Source organism: Eumetopias jubatus, unplaced genomic scaffold (genome assembly GCF_037043125.1).
Source record: "Eumetopias jubatus isolate StellerSeaLion01/CBP00866 unplaced genomic scaffold, mEumJub1_p1.0 scaffold_2, whole genome shotgun sequence".
NCBI classification, from domain to species: domain Eukaryota; kingdom Metazoa; phylum Chordata; class Mammalia; order Carnivora; family Otariidae; genus Eumetopias; species Eumetopias jubatus.
The window spans coordinates 96,747,915-96,775,858 of NW_028274808.1; the positions used below are offsets into that span (position 1 = coordinate 96,747,915).

At 35.7% G+C, this 27,944-nt stretch overlaps 1 protein-coding gene across 1 annotated transcript; it reads right to left on the reverse strand.

The window, feature by feature from the left end:
• Window positions 1–1,140: 1,140 nt before the first annotated feature.
• Window positions 1,141–27,944, reverse strand: SLC25A31 (solute carrier family 25 member 31). The gene is made up of 6 exons (XM_028102348.2): window positions 27,704–27,944; window positions 18,122–18,249; window positions 9,903–10,020; window positions 7,680–7,834; window positions 6,070–6,195; window positions 1,141–1,341 (listed from the first exon to the last, which is right to left on the reverse strand). Exons 1-6 carry the CDS (start codon window positions 27,942–27,944, stop codon window positions 1,141–1,143), a joined length of 969 nt encoding a protein of 322 aa, XP_027958149.1.

The window sequence follows — 27,944 nt, forward strand, 5'->3', positions numbered from 1 at the left end:
ACTAACAGAAATCAGATATTTTCATACCACATTATAATTATTGGATATATATTATTTTGTTGTTGCTTTTTTGTCTTTGTTTTTTTGTTTTTTTCCCTAGCAAACCTTGCTGTGAGAAAATCATGTAAAATTCACCAAAACAGATGTATAGTTATACTTTTGCCGCTGTGCACCAGGAAGTTCACCTACTCTATTTCTGCACATTCACAGCCTCCACGAGTTTATCCCCTCTAGCTTAACATTCCTTTACCCACTAAAATGTTAAAATCTTGGGGATTTCAAATGTACTATCTTCTACAACATTTCTGAAAAACAAGAGACTCTTGTATAAAACCTTGGAAACCCTGTTTTCTGTCTTTAAGTCAGTTCCAAATTCTGACAAAAAATTTGTTACTCTCTGCTTATTAATGAAGTTAGAATCAAGGAAAAAAGCTCATATATAACAGTTTTAAACTTTATTATCAATACAGAGACACAAACATTCTCAAAGGTATATTTTTTGTTCCAAGATATATTCACATTAGCCAAATTTTATTTTAAAGATAAAAGTAGGCACACCATTTTATATCTTTTCCATCCACATGTTTATACTATCATAAAGTCATCAATTTTTTATGATCAGATCTAGAATCTGTGCTTATAACAGGTATATGATAAAATAAACTATACATAGTAATACCTGAGCTGTCTTAATAGAGATGTTGTAGAAGAAAGTTTACTTCTGCCCATAAATATGATGCCATCTCCTGATAAGCTTTTAAGAAATATTTGTCATATCATATGATTTTAAAAGATGAGAAGACAGTTATATTAAGAGAAGAGCATTTAAAAAGAATATGCTTTCATTTCTTAGATTTTAGTGTTATACATTTTAATTTTTCATCAGAAAAGAAAATGATTTTAAACTAATAGATATAACACATACTACTTATAAGTCATATGTCTCATTAAAGTTTGAGTCTAAGTAGGAAGGAAACCCACATTTATCTGATTTTTAGTATTTAAAATCCTTGAAAAAGCATATGCTTTATTGCAGAATTAGGATTCTAAAAAATATTGACAGTAATAACACTCTATTAAATTGTATACAAATGGCAGCTATATAATTTGTATGTTTAACAAGTTAAATACATGTATTTCTTAATCTCCTGATGAACTACCTCCAATATCAATATTAAGGAATTCTTTAATTTTATCATATAGTACCAACACCAAAGCACCCCCTGTACCACGAAGGATATTGGAGAAGGCACCACGAAAAAATGCGTTGATTCCCTCATGTTGGTGTATCTTCACAAAGCAGTCTAATGTTCCTTTATATTGCCGTTCAGCCTCACCACTCTATACAAAGGAAGACAAATAGTTTGCCATTGTTTTAATATCTTTCATCCTAAGAGATTTTTTTCAGCACTAAGGACAGATAAAATTAACACTCTGTTGAATAAGTATGTTGCATTAATAGGCATATATTGAATATTGCACCCAGTGGTTGGAGAATACTCATACTTCTCTGGCCCACTTGAAAACTGACCATATATGAGGCTTAACAAATTTCAAAAGATGGTCATCACATACTATGATTTACCTTCTCACTACATTGCAATTAAGTGAGAAACTGACAGCAAAAAAGACAACTAGAAAACTATCAACTGTTTGGATACTAAGAAAAACACATCTTAGAAGATATATAAAACCTAATAATAACCATGAAACTCCTTAACTAAATTTGTAAGATGAAGCTTGAGTGGTAACTTATAAGGAAATTAATGACGTTGAAATATTAGAAAGGAAAAGCTGAAAATTAATGAGCTACCCAAACATTTTTAAAAACCTAAAGAAAGTAGAAATAAGAAAGTAGCCAGCAGAAATTATGGAATTAAGGAAATAGGAAATAAATACAACAGAAAGCATACAAAGTCAAAGTTAGTTATTTGAAATACAGTTTACTGACAAATTTCTAGAAACACTGTTTGAGGAAAAACGAGAAAAGTCTCCAAAGTTATTAGAAACATCAAAGGTATCATCACTGCAGATGATCCAGAGATTAAGAAAAAGCAAGATGATATTACAAACAACTTCATGAAACCTATTTTGAAAACTCAGAAGAAATGGACAAATTCCTCAAAAAGTATAATTTACCAACAGAATAAAAAATAAAACATTAGAATAATATATGAAATTCACTAAAGTAATCTAATCAGTTGTTGAAAATCCTCTTATAGAAAACTACAGGTCCAGATGGCTTTATATCTGAGCCTTACTAAATATTCAATGAATATTTAATTTCAATCTTACAGAAGTTATTCTAGAGAAGAGAAAAAGTGGAAGACTCCCCCATATATTTTATAAGGTTTGCATAACCTTGATACCAAAATTAGACTAGGACAATACAGGAAGGAAAAATTACAAACCAAAGTCACTGAAATAATGTAAAACTTCTGAACAAAAACTAGCAAATCAAACCCAGCTAAAAATATAAAATACAATATATAATGAACAAGCTGGGTTTACTAGACATATACAGTTGGTTTAGCTCTGGAAAACAGGTTAATGTAATATATTAACATATGAAAAAAGAAAAATGAAATCATCTCAACAGATATAGAAAAATGAAATTATCTCAACAGATATAGAAAATCATCTCAACAGATATAGAATCACCATTCATGTTTAAAAACTGTTGTAACCCAAAACAGAAAGGAACAGCCATAATATGATGAAGGATAACTACAAAAACCCCACAGCTAACATTAATTTATGTAACTTTGAAGGCATTCCTATAAGATTAGCAAAAAAGACATGTTGGTAATTATTACTTCTTTTTTTTTTAATTTATTTATTTGATAGAGAGAGAGCACAAGTAGGCAGAGCAGCAGGCAGAGGGAAAGGGAGAAGCAGGCTCTCTGCTGAGCAGGGAGCCTGATGCGGGGCTTGATCCCAGGACCCTGGGATCATGACCTGAGCTGAAGGCAGACGCTTAACCGACTGACCTACCCAGGAGCCCCTAATTATTACTTCTTTAATAACACTGAATCAGAGGTCTCAGTCAGTGCAGAAAGGCAAGAAAAGGAAATAAAAGGTACAAGAATTGATAAGAAAGGGGAAGAAACCTCGCATTAATCACAGATTATATATCTGTGTGTGTAAAACAACAAAAAAACCCCACACAACCTAAGAGTGTATATATAGATTAGCATTTGTAATAGGGTTTAACAAAGTTGTTGGATATAAAATGAAAATACAAAAATTAAAGTACTATTATGGGTTTGCATTGTGTCCCCCCAGAATTCATATATTGAAGTCCCAATCCCCAGTACCTCAGAATATTACTATATTTGGAGACAGGGTATGTATGTATGTATGTATGTATTTATAATGTATTATTTGTTTCAGGGGTACAGGTCTGTGATTCATCAGTCTTACATAATACCTAGGGCTCATTACAACACATACCCTCCCCGATGTCCATCACCCAGTTACCACCCCATTCTCCTCCAACCCTCCAGTTTGTTTCCTATGATTAAGAGTCTCTTATGGTGGGCGCCTGGGTGGCTCAGTTGGTTAAGCAACTGCCTTCGGCTCAGGTCATGATCCTGGAGTCCCAGGATCGAGTCCCACATCGGGCTCCCTGCTCAGCGGGGAGTCTGCTTCTCCCTCTGACCCTCTTCCCTCTCGTGCTCTCTATCTCTCATTCTCTCTCTCTCTCAAATAAATAAATAAAATCTTAAAAAAAAAAAGAGTCTCTTATGGTTTGTCTCCCTTTCTGGTTTTGTCTTGTTTTGTTTTTTCCTCTCTTCCCCTATGATCCTCTGCCTTGTTTCTTAAATTTTCATAAATATCAGTGAGACCATCTGATAATTGTCTTTCTCTGATTGACTTATTTTACTTAGCATAATACCCTCTAGTTCCATCCACGTCATTGTAAATGGCAAGATTCCATTTTTTTGATGGCTGCGTAATATTCCATTGTATATATATATACCACATCTTCTTTATCCATTCATCAGACAGGGTCTTTATAAAGGTAATTAAGATTAAATGAGCTGGCTAGGGTAGGCCCTAACCCAATTTGGCTATCTTTATAAGAAGAGAAACAGAAAAAAGACCATGGGAAGACACAAGGAGAAAGCTCTCTACAAGCCAAGGAGAGAAGCCACCAGAAGAAACCAACCCTGCTGGACACCTTGACTCAGACTTCTAGCCTCCAGAACTGTGAGAAAAAATTTCTGTTACTGATGCCACCCAGTCTCTGGTGCTTTGTTATGGCAGTCCTAGTAACACACACATATACCTAAAACCCCATACACTCACAATTTTTTTTTAATTATTTTGATAATAAGTTGCAGATTATCATGTTCCTTACCTTTAAACACTTCCGTGTGAATTTTCTAAAAATAAGAATATTTTCTTGCAAACCCAAAGTACATCAAAACAGTATCATTTACCTAATCCACAGCCTGTATACAAATTGATTTTCCATTTAAAAAGGTTTTTCAATGTATTAAACTAGAGCTACATATAGATCAAGAGGAAACACACATGTAAAAGGAGTAACTTTAAAAATAGTCTATTAGTGAATAATAATAGTTACGTTTTACCTTTTCAGGTGGCCTACAGGGTTCTCCCAGGACCAATTATAGACATAAAATGAGGATGAGGATAATGATAGTAACTACACATCATAGCATTGTTTTGAGAATTAAATGAGTTAAATTGCAAAATGCTTACGACAATATCTGGAACACAATAAGCATTATATAACTATCCTAGCTTTCTGGCCTCATTATTTTATTTTCAATTGCCCTCATGAACCTTATCATCTACGTATACTGAACTACTTACTACTACTACTCAAGCCGTACCTCCATGTATGTTTTTTCCCCTCTGCTTAGAATGTTCTCTATCTGGAGGAAAAAAATCTATTTACAGAGATTTAGCTCTCCAAGGGGCTACATCTGATCACTTTAAGCATTTAGGTATCCTTCTTCTATTGCATTCCCGGAATCTACGCACATTTCTATTTAAACCATTAACTGTATGCATTCAGTGCTATGCTATGAATTTGGAAGCAGGTTCTACCTTATTTTATTTGTGTTGCTGCAACTTAGCATAGATTAGGCACTCAAATATTTGCTGAATAAATGAATGTAACAAGTAACATCAATGAAGACTGTACCAAAATTTTGATTTGGAGATTTATATTTATTCATGTATTTATTTTTAGGGATTTTATTTATTTGAGAGAGAGAGAAAAAGCATGGAGGAGGGGCAGAGGAGGAGGGAGAGAGAGTTTTAAGCCCAACACAGAGCTCAAGCTCACAACCCTGAGACCATGACCTGAGCAGAAATGAAGAGTCAGACGCTTAACCGACTGTGCCACCCAGGGGCCCCAGAGATTTATACTTAGAGCACACATCATTTTAAACAAGTTTTCATCCGGGGCGCCTGGGTGGCTTGGTCGTTGGGCGTCTGCCTTCGGCTTGGGTCACGATCCCAGGGTCCTGGGATCAGGCCCCGCGTCGGGCTCTCTGCTCGGCGGGGAGCCTGCCTCTTCCTTCTCCCTCTCCCACTCCACCTGCCTGTGTTCCCTCTCTTGCTGTGTCTCTCTCTGTCAAGTAAATAAAAATAAAATCTTAAAAAAAAATAAAAAAAATAAACAAGTTTTCATCCTTGGAGTTAAAAATTATTTATTTTTACTAAAATGTATTACAACAAATAATGACATATGTCAGTAGCTTGTGACAGGGTTTATTCTACTTAACCTAATATTCATTTAGGATAGACATACTCATCCAATCACTGCCACCCCTCTCCACCTTTCAAACAATATGTTACAGGAGTGGAAGGCATTTCTATTCTAATAACAGAAAAGGAAGAAACTTTTGCTGGACGATGGCTGTTTTGGAATAGGAAAGGATATAAGACAGAGCACATCATGCATTTATTTTAGTAAGTAAAACAGATGACCTGCCTTTCAGCCAAAATTTCTCTAAAATTTGAATAAATTATATTTGAATATCAAAGATATTGGAAAATTCAATTAAACTCACAAATAATAATATAAAATACCTGCATCATCATGCGTCTTCTAACTGTGTCAAAGGGATAAGAGAGAATTCCAGAGCATGTGGTCACAACTTGAGCAATGAAAAAGGAGACAAGAAATGGGGTTTCCTTTGGTTTTGGTAATAAGCCCTAGAAAAGAAAAACATGTCAAGTAACCATCTAAATTTCCCAAATATCTTAAATTCTTAAGTCAAAGTATAACTTCCTATAATGAAAGAGGGTTCAATTATACTTAAAATGCAATAAAACACAGTTGGATTTAATGTGAAAAGATTAAAACAGTATCAGGAGATGAATAAGAAAGAAATATGCCACACATGGCTTTACTTTAAAAGCATACCTGAAAAAAGAAAGCATACTTGCTATTACCAGAGATTTGTTATTAATGGCAAACACTAGGGGAGATAGCTGCCAGTGACCAAAAAAGTTCTTAGCTTTCTTCACAGAGTTGAAAAAAAATTAAATAATGCCTGACATTATCATCAATAGGTATTTGATAAGCATCTTTAAAGCTCTAAGCTAGTGAAGAAACACTCCTAAATTTTGTAACTACTACAGGTGATAATAGAGAAAAACAGAGGGAGAGCATACATAAAATTTTCCATGACTAAATAAACATACATAAGAACTTGTTAATTTCCATTAACTTAATCTGTCTAAAAAATACACAAGAAACTGAAAGTAACATGTCTAGACCACAATAAAAATGACCTTCAATTACATTTATACTAATGAGGGAAGGCCAAGACAGTATGTAAAACATATAAAAAAATTTCCCTCAAGTTTTAATCTTATTTATAAACAACACTAATATTAACTTCACTCCTTCCTTTTGGAAGTGACTGAGAGCATGGGATTTTTGTTTGCTACTTAACACAAATTACTTAACTATTCCTAGGTTGTTTATCTTTAAAAAAGGGAGATATTAAAAGCTATCCTAGGATACCGCAGGGAAGTACTTAACAAAGTTCCTAGAACTAAGTAGTAACTCAAAATATGGTAGCCATTATTACAATCTTCCTCTTTCCTACTTCATGGAAATGCTGTTAAAATCTGAAATGAAAAGACAAATTGCAGAATAACCTGGAGAATACAATACAGAATCTAACAGTACCCAATAGATAACTGAGCTTTAGTAGCATTTATTACATTTAACTAGTTATGCCTTGCCTACTTTCTAAAATGATGAGATAGTAAGCTGATTATCTGCATGTCAGAAAGTGATAATAAAATGAATGTAAAATCAGAAAAACTCTTAGAAGATGCCTTTCTATATGCTAAAGATTTGATTTGATTATGATGTAAGCCTAATTAGCATGTTTTCTATTTGCAACATGATGTATAGTGAGTTTTTCAGTTGCAAACAGCACAAAAACTTAATGTTTGGATTTATGCTTTATATCTAAAGTCAGATCCATAATAGAGTTATAATTCAATAAGGTTATGGCAAAGTCACGATTAAACAGGATTCTATAATGTCTCTTATTTCAGCATTTATTTTGATTTCTATAATTAAAAGCAAAAGTTTGTATCTGCTGAACAAACTACTAATTAAAACAATAAAAAGAAACAAACTATGTATTTAATATATATCAGTTAAAGCCCCAAATTACCTTAACTGTGTCATATGCTCCAAAATAGGAGGCTCGGTACACAATGATACCCTGAACTGAAACACCAAATCCTTGGTACAAACCAACAATTCCATCTGATTTTGCTATTTTTATAATACAGTCACCTAAACCCTTGAATTGTCGCTCTTCAGGACCTAAAATAAAGCCATTTAAAATGTATTAGCAACATTATATATCAGACAAACACTTTAATCAAAGTAAATTAATCTTACAGATTTAAAAATTCTGAAACTGCCATTTAGAAATTTTTCTAATAAAAAAGAGCACAAATCAAAATCCTCCAATTTCTTTAAAGAGAATTAAGGTTTCAAATAGTATCTTAAAAGATTTTAACTGAAAATATTAATCTTATAAAAACAATCGAATTCAAGCAATTTGACTGGCTTAAAACATAAAATTACCAGAAGCTACTAATTGGAGTTCAGAAAATGGGAATGAAAAATTCTATGACTTGCTTCAGTTGAAAGGCAGAAAGCCAGATACAGTAAAAAGACAGTTAAAAACCAGCAACTTTAAGGATCATTAACATTTTAGATGAGTTATCATATTTTTCTAGTGTTTACTGGTTTTGATTTTATTTTCCCTTCACCTAGAACTCTTTGACAATATTTTAAAAATATTGTATGTAGAATATAGTTTTCAAAATAAACTAAATTCTCTCAATTCTGAGAGAATAGAAAATTATAGAACTGAACTAAAAACAAGATACAGGAATTTTTGTCACTTTCTTAACAATAACAAGAATATTTGAACTGCCAGTTAAACATGTTAGATGGAACTCATTATTTTCATCTTTGTTCAAACTGCTACCCTTTCTGAGGCATTTTCTCTAATCACTCATCTAAAATTGATGTCACTCCCTGCTCCTAAATATCTTTGCATGTCATTTATTGCGAAATGATAGTATATTTTGGTCATTCATTTCTTTTATTATTTGTGTCTTCCCCTAAACCATAAAGTACATGAGCCATGAGCTCCATGTTTTATATGGGGTGTCTATTTGTATGTCTCTCATCTTATATCTGAGGCAGGGCCTGGGTCCCAGCAAGCACTCAATAAGTATTTGTTGAATAAATCTCTGCTTTCTTAAGAAATTCCACTAAAATGGTAATAAAAGAACAAAACAGGTTTAAAGCCATATAGGCAAGAACAGTACATGGCAGAGAATGAAATCCACAAATTTTAGCAAGATGGAAAGCAGATGGAGGAGTGGTAAGTCAGAGCAGAAAAAAGCTGAAGCCTACGTTCTTACAGAAGAAAAAGCAAGCCATTTTACCCCAATAACCTCAGAAAGACTTAGAAATTAGAGGAAGTAAGTATTGTTCTTATGGTGAAAGCAAAGTAGCATCTGGATGCTCAAAACCTCATCCTTGAGCAGCAAAGTGACTTGCTCCTCTGCCATCCTCAGAACTGAACACAAGCCTCCAGACTGAAGGGGGCCAATTGAGTTACTTGCACAATTGCTGAAAAAAGTCTCACAAGATATATCATTGTGAAATGTCAAGACCATCAGGAACATAAAGTAATGAAAAAGAAAAAAAGTCATACACAAAAGGATTAGCAGTTAGGAGATCAGTTTCTTAAGAGCAATATTAGAAACAAGAATCCAGAGAAATGCTTTCAAAATTGTGAAACAAAGTAACTTTAAAGTAGAATTTTACATATGGCCAAATAGTAAGTAAAAGGGTCAAACAGAGACATTTTTAGACATGTAAGATCTCAATCTGTCTCCTATCCACTCTTCTCAAGAAGCTCAGAAAGCTATTAAAGAACATAATCTACCAAAACAAGAGTATAACAAAAACACAGGAAGATGTGATAAATAAAATAAGGAAGGAGAGAGGAAAAGGGAATCTCTAGCATGAGAGCTGTATATGTAACCTGGAGAGTACCATAGTTGAATAAGGAATAACAGGAATAAGTTCATGGAGGGATAGAAGAGGTGGCTCTCTAGGAAAAAACTAGAAGTAAGTTACAAGAAGTCTTTGTATTTGCTCTTTTGTTACTGCAGTGCTGGCCTTCCCCTTCCTTCTTTTGAGGGAAAAGAAAAACATAGTAATCTTTAGGCCCAAGACTCTACCATTTGGTTTAGGGTAAGATTTTAGAATGTATTTCAAGCTGTCATTATAGCATAACTACAATAAATAATGCTTCACTCAAAACACAAAGAAGGGAGAGTTAGTATTTTTGAAAATTCTATACCTTTTCCAATATCAGCACCTAATCGGGTTCGGGCAAAGTCTAGCGGATAAACGACACATAAGGATGTTGCTCCAGCAGCTCCACCAGAAGCTAGGTTTGCCAAAAACCACCTCCAGAACTGAAACATATTAATTAAAAAGTGGTTACTATAGAATCTGTTTAAAATTCTTATTTTTATAAAGGTTAAGAAGCCAGATTTACAAACTTGCTTTTATAAAGTAAACATTTATAATAATGTATATCATATTATCCAAAATATTTCCCTTCATGTCCATGAAGCTTTGTTTCTTTCCAGGCAGTCTGGGAGATACAGTTTAAATGCTGATACACAGAAATTCTAAGATATTTTAATTGCCTCCAGCAAAAGTAGCCCAAATTAGCAAATGAGGCCACATAAGATAATCATCTCTTTAGACTATATAAATTTTTTGTTAATACTCATGTTAGTTATGGCTAAAACGTTAGGCATCTATGGAGGCTTTAGTTGTACCCTTTTTTGGTACGGGGGGCAATAAGACTTCATAATGTCATATTTTCACTTTGCAATTTTAGTAGATATTTAAACAGCTCAAAATTTAACAGCTCAAAAAATACATTACTTTCAACTGCTGACATGAAAATTGGCAGAAATCAATTATAATATATTTGAGCAGCATGTAACTTAGGCCTTACTAATCTACTACTGGTTCACATGGACTATTGATAAATATTTAAAGTGTGCCCTGCTTAGGTCCAGTAAACTGCTTTTCAGTATCTAGAGCTTACTGGAGAAGAAAGGAATATTTGAATTGGAGTGGTTATAGAAAATCTAGGGTACAAGGCCACTGTATATTCTAGTCAAGTTCAGTTTCTTACTTTATTCTGTAAGTCTCAGACAGCTTTGGAACTCTCAATTTTCTGTTGGCCTAGAAGGACTTTCCTATCTTCTTTAAACAAAAAGTTACTGATTTATACTCTAATTCAAATTCAACTTCTTCCATGACACCTCTGATTTCTAAACCTATCCAAAACTGTGTGTAATCATTTCTCTCCATAAATACTTCAGATCTCAGAGAATTAAAGGTGAATCCTGTGACCAATATGTAAAATATGTCAACATGTTCCAGATTCTCATTTAAATAGTATTTACAATCACTTTCTACTTTCAATTTATAAGTATTTGTATACATGTTTTATCTTACCTCATAAGGACTATAAATTTCTTAAAGTCAGGATTATTGTTATTTATTTAAGGGTTTTACTGAGATATATTTATACACCATACAATATACCAATGTAAATTCACCATACAAGTCAACGGATTGTTAGTATATTCAGACTGTGCTTCAGAACATTTTCATCACTCCCCCCAAAAAAGCCCAGAAGTCACACAACATCCTCCCCATCCCCGAGTCCTAAGTAACCGTTAAGCCACTTTCTGTCCCTAGAGATCTGCCTATTATGGACATTTCCTACACATGGAATAACACAGTATGTATCTTTTGTGACTGGCTTCTTTCATTTAACATAATGTTTTCAAGGCTCATCCATGTGGTAGCAGGATTAACGTTTCATTCTTTTTTATTGCCAAATAATATTCCATTATATGGATTTACCACATGTTATTTACCCATTCATCAGTTCATGGCCATTTTGGTTGTTTGCACTTTTTTGAGGCCAAGATTCTTAATTCATCTGTTTATTTCACAAAACAAGTCATGGGCCTTGCCCAGAATAACAGTAATGCATTCAATAAATATCTGTTTAATGAGGTACTAGTAATCCCACATACTGTCCTCAGACTCTCATGGCTCCTTTTCAGTGAAACTCCTAGGTTTTGTATGGGTACCCATGTTTCATAATCACCCAGAGGCATCTGACCCAAAGGTAGCTAATCCATAATCTAGTAGATAATCTGTAACCTGGTAGAAAAAGATGAGCTGGACCAGAGTCTATTTCTTGGGAATTTGACTCTAAAATCCTATGCCAATTAACAGGAAGGACAGAAATGGAAAAGATATTAAATAACTATTTTAGGTCTCAGATCTCTTTGAGATTGTTGCAAGCAATAGAACCTCTTCCAATAAAAATCACATATGTATAAACACACTTTTAGTGGTTTAAGGTATTCCTCAAACATTCATGGATTCCAGGAAGGCAGATCAATGACTTTCTGGGTAGATTATCACATAATTTATTATTCAAACCATGACACTTCTGACAGTGGAAGTGGGGCTTTGGAAAAAATGACACAGGCAGGCAGAACATGTGTAAGTAGTATGGCCAACCTTCTGATGGAAGAAAGGAAGGGGGAAGGAGGAAAGAATGAAAGGAGCAAGGAGAGGGAGAAAAGAAGTATCTATGTTGAATTATAATCTTGCAAGTGTTCATATAACAAAAAAATCTATCCTTCCACAATTAAACATGAAAATAAAACAGACCGAGAGGAGGTGGTGTATCAGTATAAATCAGAGTTTCAGTTATTTTAAGTCAGTAATTTCAGATATTACTATATTGTAAAAGGAGAGAAATCAGGGAGGGAGAGGAGGATGAAAGAATCTGAGGGTTTTGGAGGAAAATAATCTTGTTTATTTTCAACTTTAGACAAATAGATATCGCATTAACAGACTCAATGATGCACTGAAGAACAAATGCCCTAGAACTGAAGTTGTTTCTAACAAAGTTTGTCTGGGCATGAAAGAGCTGGGAGAAGTTCTAGTCTTCCTTGTCAGGGCTGTACTGGAAGCTACTAAAACGTGGCAGAGAAACATTTTGTGCCTAGGCTCAGCTAAGGTTCACTCAGTTTAGTTACCTCAGTTGACAGAGAAATAAGAGTGCAGTTGAAGGATCTGAGTTTGGGAGTTAGAAAGACCTGAACAAATGATTTGGTCAAGTGCTCTCACCTCCAAGTCTTGCTTTCCTTACCTTTACATTTAGGATTAAAAATAACTACCTCAAAGGGTAAGGTGAAAATTCAATGAAACAACATATACAGTAGGCATATAGCTCCCCATCATGGTTATTATTATTAATTTTTTTTAAAGAAGGCTCTAAGTCCAGTGTGGAGCCCAACATGGGGCTTGAACTCATGACCCTGAGATCAAGACCTGAGCCAAGATCAAGAGTCTGATGCTTAACTGACTGAGCCAGCCAGGCGCTCCCCCCCCCACCATGGTTATTTTTAAAAAGCTTCTTACTTTGAAAAAATTGCAGAATCACATGCATCCTAAGAAAGGATACAGAGAGAGTCTATAAACCCTCCCAACTAATTTCCCTCAATATCTAGCATAACTATAGTAGAGGAAATCAACATTGATAAAGATTATCTTATTCAGATTTCACCAATTTTACGTGCATTTGTGTGTGTATTTAGATATATGCAGTTTTATCACATATGCAGATTCACGTGACCACCGCCACAGTCAACAGTTCCATGATAAAGATCCCTCGATGCTACCCTTTTACAGCCATAGCCACCTCCCTCTCTTCTAGCAACCACCACTATGTTTCTATCTCAATGATTTTGACTTTTCAAGGCTGTTATATAAATGAAATCAGAAAGCAAGTAACTTTTGAGATTGAGTTTTTTTCACTTAGCATTCAAAGTTGCTGCATATGTCAAGTTTCTTTAAAAAATTATAAAATATACAAAACATAAAATTTATCATTTTAGTCTTTAAAAGAAAGATTTGAGAGAAAGAGCATGTGGGGGGAGGGACAAGGGGAGAGGGAGAGAGAGAATCTCAAGCAGACTCCCCACTGAGCATGAAGCCCAACATGGGGCTCTATCTTAGGACCCTGAGATCATGACCTGATCTGAAACCAGAAGTCAGGCACTTAACCCACTGAGTCACCCGTCACCCAGGTGCCCCCCATTTAGCCATTTTTTAAAAAAAGATTTTATTTATTTATTTGACAGAGAGATAGAGAGAGAGCACAAGTAGGCAGAGTGGCAGGCAGAAGGAGAGGGAGAAGCAGGCTCTCCGCTGAGCAAGGAGCTGGACGTGGGGCTCGATCCCAGGATGCCAGGATCATGACCTGAGCCGAAGGCAGCTGCTTAACCAACTGAGCCACCCAGGTGCCCCCCATTTTAGCCATTTTTAAGTTTATAATTCAGTGGCACTAAGTACATTCACAATAACATAAAAACCTCACTCTTCTTGGGGCACCTGGGTGGCTCAGTCAGTTAAGCGTCTGACTTCGGCTCAGGTTATGATCTTGGGGTCCTGGGATGGAGTCCCAAGTCAGGCTACCCACTCAGCAGGAAGTCTGTTTGTCCCTCTGCTTCTCCTCCCATTTGTGCTCTCGCTCAAATAAAGAAAATCACTTAAAAACACCCAACACAACACTACTCTCTACTTCCAAAACTTCATCATCCCAAGTAGAAACTCTGTACCCATTAGATAAAACTCTCAGTCTTCCTTTCTTAGCCCCTTATTCTCTTTTTTGTCTCTAGGAATTTGCCTGTTCTAGATACCTAAGTGGGATCATACAATATTTGTTTTATCAAAAGTTTGTTCCTCTTTATTGCTGAATAGTAATTTATGGTGTGATGCACCATAGTTTAACCATTCACCTGTTGAAAGACATCTGGGTTATTTCCAGATTTTGGTCTATTATGAAACAAGCTTCTATGAACATTGTGCACACTGGTTTTTGTGTGCATTTAAGTTTTCATTCTCTGGGATAATGCCTAAAAGTGTAACTATTGGGCTGTATAGTAAGTTCACGTTTAGTTTATAAGAAACTGTTGTCCTCTTTTCTAGAGTGGCAGTTAACATTTTACATTCCCACCAGCAATATAAGAATAATCTAGCTTCTCTACATCCTCACCAACATTTGGTGTTGTCACTATTTTAGCCTTTCTGACAGATGGGCAGTGATATCTCATGGTGGTAGATCAATCACTTTTTTTCTTTTTTTTTAATTTTATTTTATTATGCTATGTTAATCACCATACATTACATCATTAGTTTTTGATGTACTGTTCCATGATTCATTGTTTGCGTATAACACCCAGTGCTCCATGCAGTACGTGCCCTCTTTAATACCCATCACCAGGCTAACCCATTCCCCTACTCCCTCCCGTCTAGAACCCTCAGTTTGTTTCTCAGAGTCCATAGTCTCTCATGGTTCGTCTCCCCCTCCAGGTCCCCCCCTTCATTTTTCCCTTCCTACTATCTTTTTTTTTTTTTTTTTACATATAATGTATTATTTGTTTCAGAGGTACAGGTCTGTGATTGAACAGTCTTACACAATTCACAGCACTCACTGGAGCCCATACCCTCCCCAATGTCCATCACCCAGCCACCCCATCCCTCCCACCCACCACTCTAGCAACCCTCAGTTTGTTTCCTGAGATTAAGAATTCCTCCTATCAGTGAGTTCATATGATACATGTCTTTCTCTGATTGACTTATTTCGCTTAGCATAATACCCTCTAGTTCTATCCACGTCACTGCAAATGGCAAGATTTCGTTTTTTGGTTTTTGATGGATGCATGATATTCCATTGTATATATATACCACATCTTCTTTATCCATTCATCTGTCAATGGACATCTTGGCTCTTTCCATAGTTTGGCTATTGTGGACATTGCTGCTATAAACATTGGGGTGCACATGCCCCTTCAGATCACTACATTTGTATCTTTGGGGTAAATACCCAGTAGTGCAATTGCTGGGTCATAGGGTAGCTCTATTTTCAACTTTTTGAGGAACCTCCATACTGTTTTCCAGAGTGGCTGCACCAGTTTGTATTCCCACCAACAGTGTAGGAGAGTTCCCCTTTCTCCGCATCCCCGCCAACATCTATCATTTCCTGACTTGCTAATTTTAGCCATTCTGACTGGTGTGAGGTGGTATCTCATTGAGGTTTTGATTTGGATTTCCCTGATGCTGAGTGATGTTGAGCACTTTTTCATGTGTCTGTTGGCTATCTGGAGATCAATCACTTTTAAACTCACATACTATATTTGTTTTTTCTTCCTTGCTTCTTTCAAGACCAGATAAGAAACCAAAAATAACAATTTTCTGTTTTTAGTTCTTTTTCTTCACTTTAGGGAGGTAAAGATGAGATAAAATTTTGATGCCCAAAGTCAGAAATAAAAGGGTCATCAATATCCAAATTTAGTAAATAGTATATTTAAATATTACATTACTTAATTGTAACTGAATACCTTTATATTCTAAATAACATAGCATGTTTTCATAGGAATACTAAAGATGTTTTTACCTCAGGCTCTAGTAATTTGAAATTTATTACAGATACTTACCAAGGATCAAAGTTAACTTTAAAACTTTTAGAGCAATGTTATTTATATGTTAGGAATAGATGCCAGTAATATAAATATTGTGGTTAACTCAGGAGTTAATTCTCCATTTGGCTTAGTCTTCTAGAAATTATCTTTTTGGGAAGGTGGGGTGGGAAGTGTTCAGTAGAGTTAAATCAGCAAGCCTGCATTGCCCAAACCCTTCATATACTGAGATCTTCAGGACCAGCCCCTGACCAGTTCCTTCATGAGAATGTCTAAGCCCTCAGAATATCCTACCTGGTAAGAGTCTCTTTGTATGCTGGAGGCTTTGGGCCACACCAGACAGTTTATGCTAACATGAGAATTTATGGTAAACACCTGTTTTTGTATGCTTGGGACACTGGGCTAACTTATATCAGTTTGATCTCCTGGGTTACTGGCGGTGGCTGGAGACTGAGTAGCTAAGGACAGTCACATTCCATGTCTACACAACTCCTAAAAGAATCCTGGACACCAATGTTCAAGTGAGCAACCCTGTTTGGCAACACACCATATGTATTCTCACACATCATTGCTGGGAGAATTAAGTACTGCCCATGTGACTCTACTAGGAGAAGATAACTAGAAGCTTGCATCTAGTTTCTCCTGGACTCTGTCCCTCTGTGCTTTTTCCCTTTGCTGATTTTAACCTATAGTTTTTTGCTGTAAAAAACCATGAGTGTAGTAGCTTTTCTGAGTTCTTTGAGTCCTAGTGAATCACTGAACATGAAGGTGATCTTGGGGACCTCTGATGCAGGTTCTGAGTCAAGAAAAGTTCCAATTATTACAGCTGTCAGCTAAAAAAGACAGGAATATTTTTCCAAGTGCCTACCATAAAGCAAAGTACTATGATAAACACTTTACAAGTAATCTCATCTAAATGTCATAAGCTTTCTTCACATGAGAAAACTAAGGATCACAGAGGTGACTTTAAAAATTCACACAGCTAAATAACAGAGCACCAGGATCCAAATCCAGATCTTCTAAGTCTAAAGAATTTTCTTCATTACCTTTATATCTCCTATGACAAAATAGTGCAAATTACTCATTAAACATTTGTTAATGAAATATAAATTGTGAGGGGTGCCTGGGTGGCTCAGTCAGTTAAGTGTCTGCCTTTGGCTCAGGTCATGATCCCAGGGTCCTGGGATCAAGTCCCACATCGGGTTCCCGGCTTAGCGGGGAGCCTGCTTCTCCCTCTCCCATTCCCCCTGCTCTCACTATCTATCTCTCTCAAATAAATAAATAAATCTTAAAAAAGGAGAGATATAAATTGTGAAAAAATGGGAATAAAGGATATGAAAAGAAATTTAAAAAGGCAGCAACAAATAAATGTTATAAAAACAGCTGTTTTTATAAAGAACCTCCTAGGACAGCTCAATTGATTGGTTGGCTGGTTGGGGGAAAGAGAAAAAGAGAAAGGATAAAGGGGAAGAGAGACTTTGTAAGGGTAAAGGGAAGGCCTTAAGAGTAACATAGGTGGTATAGTGTATATGGAGGCAACAAAACAAATAGAAACAAAAACAAATGACATATAGTTCATACAAATAGGAAATTCTGAAATTGAAATTCTGCAATCAAGGGAGTGATTACCTTGAAAAGAGAAAGTACTTTTTTGATAAAAAAAGAATCCTCCAACTTCAATTTATTGCTTTTCTGTTTTGTTTGATTTGATCTTCCTATGCACTTTAATATCAGCTAAGTAGAGCCTTAGTCATAAAAATGAAACAATGTACTTCTTTAGGAAATTAATTCCTCAGATATGTAGGAATACAGATCTGTTGATTGCTTTTTTTGAACTTTCTTACTGCAGTAGAATAGTGATTATAACATGTATATGTTTTAATATTTCTTCTACCATTCAGCACCTCCTCCCCAAATAAAACATCATAGGTTAAGGCAAATCCAACTATTTCTTAGAAAATAATAGATATTAAAATGTACTTACCTGTTTTTCTTTATTTACTCCAGACATGAAAAGTTGTTTGTATTTGTCTTTAAAAGCAAAATTTAGAGCCTGTGTTGGAAAATATCGGATAACATTTGCCAAATTACCACGCCAATAACTGAAGAAACCTACAAAAGAAAACATATTAAATATAAACTTGTATTATTAAAAAATTCCCATAGTTTTAACAAACTTAGTTATTTGAACTATCTAAAACTTACACCCTTTCTCATGAAAAAAATTAAGTCTACATGTGAATCCACTGGAGAAAAAAGGCAGTGTTAACTCCATGTACCCCATTCCAATTTTGTTAATTTCCAATAAAAAGCCTTAAATACCTTAAAATCTATGGAAAGTATCATCATTTGAATATAATGCTTTTTACTAGTAGAAAAACAGAGCTCTCTAATATTTGTCAGAGAAGCTAGTAATCCTTAACCTCATTTCCAAATCAGGATATGCAATTCCTATGGTTAGAACAAATTGGTTTGTATATATACATACGAAAATGAGAAAGCATTAAGAGTCTAAAGTGGGGGCCCCTGGGTGGCTCAGTCTGTTCAGCGTCTGACTCTTGATTTTGGCTCAGGTCACGAACTTAGGGTTGTGAGATTGAGCTGCGCATGGGGCTCTGTGCTGGGTGTAGAGCCTGCTTAAAACTCTCTCTCTCTCCCTCTGCCCCTTACCACGACTCCCTCTCAAAAAAAAAAAAAGAGTCTAAAGTAAACTTATTTTTACCTTCTGGAACCTAGCCAGAAAAGGGATCAATTTACAATTCAAGGCATTCTCCAGAGGCCTGATGGAGAGACTGGAGAAAACTTTCCATGCCCATAATCTTCCCACTTCAAATCTCCATGGACTGACCAATTCTTAAAATGCAGTCATTATGTTACCCCTACAATTCAGAGCTACCTTTATAATCTTTATAATTGAGCTGCCCTAGAATACAATAGGCTATCTCTTCAGCAGCCATAGTTGTTTCTAATGGATTGCAAATTGTCCAATGGTTTGATCTGGCTACTCTGAATAGGATACCTCTAGTCTCAGCTTGGAGAATACCCAGAATCAATCTTCTACAGATAAAAATTCAAATGAAAATAATCTCAGTTGACTGGGCTGATGCTCAAAAACTGAAAGTTATATTTACTTGTTAAATAAGAAAGTCTGATTTGTGGGGGGAAAAAAAACAACACAGAATTTTGGTGAATCCCAAACTGCAAGTAAAGCAATTGCACAAAGATAATTAAGAAGCATATTTAATAGCCAAGAAATAATCTCAGTACTCACAACTGATTCTGTTTTTACTAGGACATGGACCATGTAGTGCTAAATGCTACCATTTCCTGAGTATTTAATATGTGCCAGGCACTGGCCAAAGGCGGTATATTTCATTTAATCACCCCATTATGCTTATGATGTAGGTTCTCCTATAGTACCCATATTATACATGCACAAACTGAAACTTTAGAAGTTTAAAAAACTGTCTACAGACACGGTTAATAAATAGCCAACCAGGATTTAGTCAGGTCTTGTGTCTGACAACAAAACTCTATTCCAGGTTTGGGTTTCTGGAGAAATAAATCTTAAAAAGTCCTAAGATTATTAAAGTGTGGTAAATAAACCTCTTTTTAAAAAAAAGAAACTGATTATTATAAAAAACTTTTGAGGCAGTTTAACAAAAACAACAGTACTAAATTCTAGGAACTTCTTTTTATTCAATCCTCATAATCACCCATGAGGATGCTATTAGTCTCTGCATTTTAAAGATGAGGGAACAAATTAAAAAAGAACTTCTAAGGCAGAGGGAAGTTAAGTAAGTCGCCCAAGGTCACTTAAAAAACTGTAGCTCTGGGATTCAAACCCAAGAAATCTGGCTCAATAATTTAGTCCCTTATCTACAATACTTTTCCATATATACTTTAATCAAGTGAATATTTTCTATACTAAGAAAGGTCAACTGTTTTTCTTTAATGGAAGCAAAGTAAAAATCTTAAAACATAAGAAATGTTAAGCAAATTATACAGGAATATTTCTTGCTAGTTATGGCCACATTGAATTATTGAGGGAGATTGGTGAATCTAATTTTTGGAGGTATTTTTAGTGATTTTTAAGTTCTTCGTTGTTAATGAAAACATTTAAGAAAGCATTTGTATTTTCTTAGAGGTTAGATCTCCAGAAGAGAAATACAGAGAATGAAATATGACTGTGTAAATGATACTGAAGAATATGATTTGATTTTCTAGACCATGGTTTATAGTAACACAATGACAGTTTATTGGCAGAAGACAAAGTCGATTTTAAAAGGATGAAAAAGAACATATTGGCTGGAAAATTGTCAATATGATCAAATGGGATTTAAGTTGAAAAAAAATAATTTGTTTTAAAAAAGTAAAGTTTAGAAAAAGTGCCATATATCAAAAGATATTAGAATTTCCATTTTATACATGGCTTTTAAACATTAATAGTCATTTTGGAAATGGCTCACTCAGCTGAATGGTACTGAGTTACTATGGGCTTTAGATTATAAGTTATTAGTAATAATTCTGTAATTATGATTATAGTCTGAATTGATATTTATTTCACAAAAGAATGTCATAGACGGGTGTGGGGGTGGCTCGGTCAGTTAAGCATCTGACTCTTTTTGATTTCAGCTCAGGTCATAATCTTAGGGTTGTGAGATCCAGCCCCACCTCAGGCTCCAAGTCCACAGGGAGTCTGCTTGAGATTTTCTCTCTCACTCTGCCCCTCCCCACCAAGCATGCTAGCTTTCTCTCTCTTTCTCTCAAATAAATAAATAAATCTTTAAAAAAAAGAGTGTCATATATAAGAGCAGTAAAAAGGTTTGTAACTTTGGCTAATGAATTAAACATAAGGGAAGATCTTGAAGACAAAGTCATCTGAAAATTAACACAAGACCATGAAAGAGTACTGGATTTATGAGTCAAGGGGTTTGGTAGAGTTGGCCGAAGAACCTATTCTTTTTAGCAAAAATGCATTTTGCATGAAAGAAACCTAAAAAATTCATCAAAACAAATGTCAATGTCTCAATGAAAATCTTAAACAAACAAAAAAATCTAGAAACAAATAAATCCCTAGAAGTATAACAGGAAAACTGGCAGCTCTTAATGGCTTATATCTAAAAAAATATAATCTCACATACATAAAATACTTTTGCATATATTTCACAGAATTCACGGATTCCCTGAAGCTACAGTGCCAGGTCAAGAACTCCTCTCTGGGGGCGCCTGGGTGGCTCAGTTGGTTAAGCCTCTGCCTTCTGCTCAGGTTGTGATGCTGGGGTCCTGGTATCAAGCCCCATGATGGGCTTCCTGCTCAGTAGGTAGCCCGCTTCTCCCTCTCTCTTTGCCCTTTCCCCTGCCCCCCGCCACTTGTGCCCTCTCTCTCAGATAAATAAAATCTTAAAAAAAACCCATTTTAATCTTTTTTTCATAGATCACCCTTAACAAATTTATTCTTATTCCTTTCCTTGCATCTCACTGCTATACCATGCTTTTAGGAGCTTCAAGGTCCCTGCTAAGAGTGCAAAGGAAAAGGAACCTCAAAGTGAAATTGTGAATGTATTTTCTGTAGGAATATTATTTCTGGGGGCCAGGTTTCAGGGTTTTATTCAACTATACTTTAGGTACACTATGTATCTAAGTAGGTTGCCTCAGACAGACTACAAAAACCTACTTTTTGTATAATGCAAATACATTCATTTACAAATGAGTATCAGGAATATATGTCTGTAAATTTAAGAAATAATACATACTGATTAAAGAGTTAAAATTTATTAAGTACTGGGACACCTGGGTGGCTCAGTCAGTTAAGCATCTGCCTTTGGCTCAGGTCATGATCCCAGGGTCCTGGGATCGAGCCCCGCATTGGGCTCCCTGCTCGGCGGGAAGCCTGCTTCTCCCTCTCCCACTCCCCCTGCTTGTGTTCCCTCTCTTGCTGTGTCTCTCTGTCAAATAAATAAATAAAATCTTAAAAAAAATAAAATAAAATTTATTAAGTACTAATTGCAACAGACACATGGTTTAACACTTTGTTTAACCTTCACAACCAGCATATTGGGGAGGTACTATTACTATACCCAGTATACAACTGAGGTGTTTGAGGCTGACAGAAGTTAAATAAAAATTGCTGAAGGTCACAAGGTGAGGAAAAGGCTGGGACCTGATTCCAGAATCTGACTCCAGACCTAGAGCTATTGAATCTCTACTGCCTCTCTATAAAAATCCACTCTGGGTAAAAACAGTAGTATTTTTTAGTCAGTATAATCCATCCTGGGGGTGCCTGGAAGCCCATTTAAAAAAAAAGAATAATCCATTCTGGATAAAAACAGTAGTATTTTTGGTCAGAATAAAACAAGGGAAAAGAGTGATGCAAATGTAGGAATACTTTGACTCTCTCAAGTCATATAGAATAAAAGGACAGTTTCTTAAGAAACTGTCAAAATTGGTAGAGAAAAACATAGTAATTGTGGTATCTTTCTCTGTTAATAACAAAATATCTAAGTTTTTTACTTAATTGCTAAGAAAAAAATAATCTCTTCAAAATCTAAGGCTGAGAAAAACTATTATAAACTTAATTCTGAGAAAATAATTAAGAATTAAAATAGAACAAACAAATGAATATGGGGGGGAAAAAAGAGAGAATGAGGCAAACCATAAAACAGACTCTTAACTACAGAGAACAAACTGAGGGTTCCTGAAGGGGAGGCAGGTGGGGACACAGGTTAAATGGGTGATAGGAGGGTACTTGTAGTGATGAGCACTGGGTGTTGTATGTAATTCTACACCTGAAACTAACATTACACTGTATGTTAACTAACTGGCATTTAAATAAAAACCTGAAACTAAAAAAAAATAATAATTAAAATAGAGCTGATGGGAAAATGAAAAAAGTTACAGGGCCATTTACTGATGAACTTATTTGCCAAGAATGAGAATGCTAGGCATGTTTGGGTATAAATATTCTAGACTGGTGGGCTACCACATGTTTTGACAATATGCCTATCAGTAAAAAATATGTAAGCATGACTTTCAAATGTATATATACCAAAAAAATTATATACCTTTCCACTATACTACTCTATTATGCACATTTGTAAAATATACCCAAAATAGAAATTAAAAGGATGAAATAAAGATTTTTTCATTTAAAAACCTCTTATTTGGTACCTAGTACATAGCAGACTTGCTGGGGATAGCATTAAGAATAAATTTCTTGGTCTTATAGAGCTTGTATTCTGAGAGAGAGGGACCAGGGAGACAGACAATGAACAAATAAATATGTCAAGTGGCTATAAGAACAAAAATAGTATATGGAGATGGAGGAATGAGAAAGGGCTATTTAGATAGGGTGGCTGGGAAAAACTTACAGCTAGGAGATATTAGAGCATAATTTAGTATTCATTTGAACAATTAAACAGTATTTTTAGATATCTTACTAATCATGATGTTTTCATACCATCATTTGCTATATATCTCAAGGCACTCTTAGGGTAACGTTCATTCTTAAGAACAGTATACATGAATCTATGTTTCAAATAGTCTTCTTGATCATTTCAAATATTCAAATAGCCTTCTTGTCTCTATAAATCCAATTGAGCAAACATAAACTATGTTTATTATATAATAATTGAGGAAGGGTGCATGTCATCCCCTCTTTAGTGTGTAAATTCATACTTTTTTTCAGAATGCCTTAGTGTCCTGTGATATATAATTCACATTTGACCCAAGCGTAGGTGCCAGTGCCAACTCATATACCAAATATCATAAAGTTTATTTTCCCATTTTATTTAAAGTGAATGCCTAATATTTTCTTTCCATACCCCAAAACACTGTTTTGAAGATATAAAAAACCTCATGGTCAGAAACTCCTAAAAAATAAAAAAGAGTTCTGGTAGGTGCTTAAAAATGAGCTGCATAGATCAGATCTTTAAAAGATTAGGTTTACAATGTATTAAATAAAACAATTATTTTAATTTAAAATATTCTTACATATATGTATATTGTGCCCAGTGAAAAATTATTGCATAGACACCAAAATGTTAACTGTGGTGATTTTAGTAGTGATTTTACTTTCTGTTTCTTTATATTTTCTAACTTTCTATAATAAACATGGATTATTTGTATAATAAAGGTTTAAACAGCATTAAATTAATGCACACAAAGTTGGAAGGTCCTACAACCAACTAAAGAATAGAATAAATCTTTTTTTTTTTAAAGATTTTTATTTATTTATTTGACAGAGAGAGACACAGCGAGAGAGGGAACACAAGCAGGGGGAGTGGGAGAGGGAGAAGCAGGCTTCCTGCTGAAGAGGGAGCCTGATGCGGGGCTTGATCCCAGGACCTGAGCTGAAGGCAGACACTTAATGACTGAGCCACCCAGGCGCCCCAAGAATAGAATAAATCTTTAAGAATAGCATCAGCCAAGATAAATCCAGAAGCTTTCATAAGCCAAGGAAAGTTTATAAGAAGTATGAAAGGTACCTAAAGAGATGTTTAAAGCTAAGTTCAGAGCTTTAAAATGAAGAGATCTATCTTTGGGGTAGAAAGAAAGCAGAGATAAGGTAAGATAGTGTGAGAGCATCTACTTGTGCCTAAGGAGTTCATTTTCTCAGGCTCATTTCATGTTGCCTAAAGAAAAGTTATCAGTAAAATTAGAGCAAACATGAAACACAAATGAAACTTCAGAACATTTGAGATGGGGATGTGTCTTGATTTTCAAAAAAACGACAGAAGGTAAATTCCAGAAAATAACAATTTCAGAACTTGATTGCCTCGGTAAATTCCAGAATGATCTACCACAGTGATTCTCAAACTTACCAGACTCAAGTCCTCTATACAGAACAAATATTTTACAATACTTCCTTTACTATCTAGAAATAGGATTCAAAGACTGTGACCTCTTCAACAATTTTTTACAAATCCATATAATGCCCTCTCTACAGGAAGATAAAATAAAGACATTTTGAATAAAATAGGTACTGTAATTAGTAAATTGGTGAGGCATGAATACACCACAGACAAAATAGATACCTGCCTCTACTTAATAATGAATGTTATACTTAAGATACCATTAACATTTCTTTTAAAAGGGCTTAATAAATATATTTGTGTATATAAATGTGCAATCATCATGAATTCAATAGTTAAGTGGTGACCAAATATCACAAGAAGAATTGGTGAGTTTTCCCAATGGTGAACAGTTCTCAGTACAATTTTTTTAGCGGGGCAAGGACAGAGGAAGAGGGAGAGACAGAGAGAATCTTAAGCAGGCTCCGCGCCCATCTGGTGCAGAGCCCCACACAGAGCCTGAGGCGGGGATGCAACTCACAACCCTGAATTCATGACCTGAGTCAAAATCAAGATTCGGACACTTAACCTACTGAGACACCCAGGCGCCTCTTAGTACAATTCTTAACAAAACAGTACAACATTCCCTCTACTCACATGGTAGTTGCATTTCTGGAATCAGTGTATATGGAAACTGTCCCAGATAGTTTGTGTTTATAAGTAAATCAGAGTTAGGTTCTAGGCTTAGAAAATCATAAACAGGTTTTACTGCTACAAGAATGCCCAGTGGGAGAACTGAGTCATTCAGGTTGCAGAATAAGTGTTTGTTGTGTAGGACTGGCCGTGTACAGCAGCAGGATGTTTCTCATCCCTGGCTTTTGCCTTTGACATCATTGCAATTAAGGATTATACCCTTCTATCTTTGTGCTAAACAAAAAATTCCCTAGAAGTTTGTAAAAAAAAAAATGCCCCTAGGTGGCAATATTATCTCTGTTGTGAATTCTAATCTCTTAGCACAGTATACCATGGTGTGTGTATTCATAACAAAGCCTTGTATATAAGAATAGAAAACATCTTAAAGTTCTGCTTATGATCATCTCATTGGAAGGTAAAGAAAACAGGGACTGGAATACTATTCAGAATGCTCTCAATTTACAAGAGCCATATTGAATATGTTTAGGTTTAAATATCATTTAAAACACTTAAAATATAAAATAAATTAGCACTGATCAGCACAATCTGACCAGGATATTTAACTTTACCTGACTAAATATTTAAAGCAGATTAGCTTTAAAGAGTCCCTTACTTCTCTGAAGAGGTCTTAGAATATCACCCAAGAAGAGATAGGTTCCCACTTTTCCTTTAAAAACCCTGGTGGAAATGGGAAGCTTACGGTGATAAATGGGAGTGGAGAAATGTGAAGCACTATGAAAGATCTGACCTCAGCTCCCTAGACGGGCATTCTAAATTTACAACTTAGATGATGCCTTAAAAGTTACACTCAGGGGCATCAGTAGGTTGAGCTGGGTGGCTCAGTCAGTTAAGCATCTGCCTTCGGCTCAGGTTATGATCTCAGGGTCCTGGAATCGAGCCTGGCGAGTTGGGTTCCTTGCTCAGCAGGAATTCTGCTTCTCCCTCTGCCTGCCGTTCCCCCTGCTTGTGCTCTCTCTCTCTCTGTCAAATAAAATCTTAAAAAAAAAAAATGAGTTACATTCCACCATAAATACTACACTCAACAACTCAAGAGGAGTTGTAACTACATCCCTAGGGAGAGAAGGCTTTTTTCATGGAAGAGTAACCATAGACTTAGGAGTGGAAGAAAGGATGGCACTGGAGTTGAAGCCAGTTCACTTCTTGTTCAGAATACACAATAAATAAGCCCATTTCCTTTTTAAAGTTCATATAGAGTTTTCAGTTGAAATCAACTATGTGGGTGAATTATAGAAAATTGTTGATAAATTTATCCTCTTATCCACTTAGCTAACTTAGAAGCAATTCTGCAACTGGAGGATATTTAATGGTTAACAAAGCACTTTCATTATTTAGTCCTTGAAATCATTTCAATAATCCTGGGAAAAAAACCTCCACAATGAAAAAAGATCAAAATTTTAATTAAGGCAGGGCTGATGCAAAATATTACTGTCTTTATTTAAAATTTTGATATTTTGCTCATCTTGGATTTTTCGCATTTTGATTTATATCATTTGTCTTTTTGAATTTTGGGAGCCCTCCACAAATTTGTGTAGGGGTGAATGCCTCTTCAGTTTCCGCCTTGGTCTTCAGTAGTTCTCAAGAATAAACAGAACTTCTTTTCACTGAATAGGAACCAGAGTACTGGGAGGCTCCGACACTTCCGTATCTGGAGTACTTCTCTTAAAAGTACTATTTCAACAAATATTTAAGCACCTTAAAGCACCTGTTAACATACAGCCAAGTACCTAATGGCATCTCCCTCAATCCTGGGAGGTGAACCACTTTCCTTCTGAGTCAGGCACAACTGCACCAAGGCATAAATCCTGATGTTGAGGAGAAACTTAAGAGAAAGAGAATGTGGTGGCCTCTCCTACCCAGGACTGGTCACGTTATAGGTCTTCTGGGCTCCAGGAAGCCTAGTCTCTTAAGAGTGGTTAAGAAACTGAATTCTCAACAGTGAAGAAATAAACTCATCACCGACCGATGCGGCTGTGGTGCAGTCCATCCCCTCTCGCTCCACCCCTTTTCTGGGAAGCTGACCTAGAATGGGAAAGGCTGGCACGGTGGCCTCTGGTACGCACCTTGCTCGTGGGGAATCCGCACCAGGCAGTCCACCATGCCTTTGTACTGCGCCTCGGCACTGATCTGCTTGGACGATGCCTGCACCTGCAGCAGCAGCTTCACCCGCTCGATGGGGGCCACCGCGGTCTTGGACACAGCCGCTGCGACCCCGCCTGCCAGCAGGTCCTTCCCGAAGGATGTGGGGTCAAAGAGCCGCTTTTCCGACTTCTCTTGCTTCTTCTTCGGCGGTTCACGCTGCAT

What these genes read in the sequence shown, in the direction of transcription:
- SLC25A31 (XM_028102348.2), bottom strand. Translation starts at nt 27,944, where the DNA reads ATGCAGCGTGAACCGCCGAAGAAGAAGCAAGAGAAGTCGGAAAAGCGG. An exon ending in GCGGATTCCCCACGAGCAAG is followed by an intron (nt 18,250 to 27,703) that starts GTGCGTACCAGA and finishes TTTCTTTTGTAG; the next exon opens with GTTTCTTCAGTTATTGGCGT. An exon ending in AGGTGCTGATATTGGAAAAG is followed by an intron (nt 7,835 to 9,902) that starts GTATAGAATTTT and finishes GCTTTATTTTAG; the next exon opens with GTCCTGAAGAGCGACAATTC.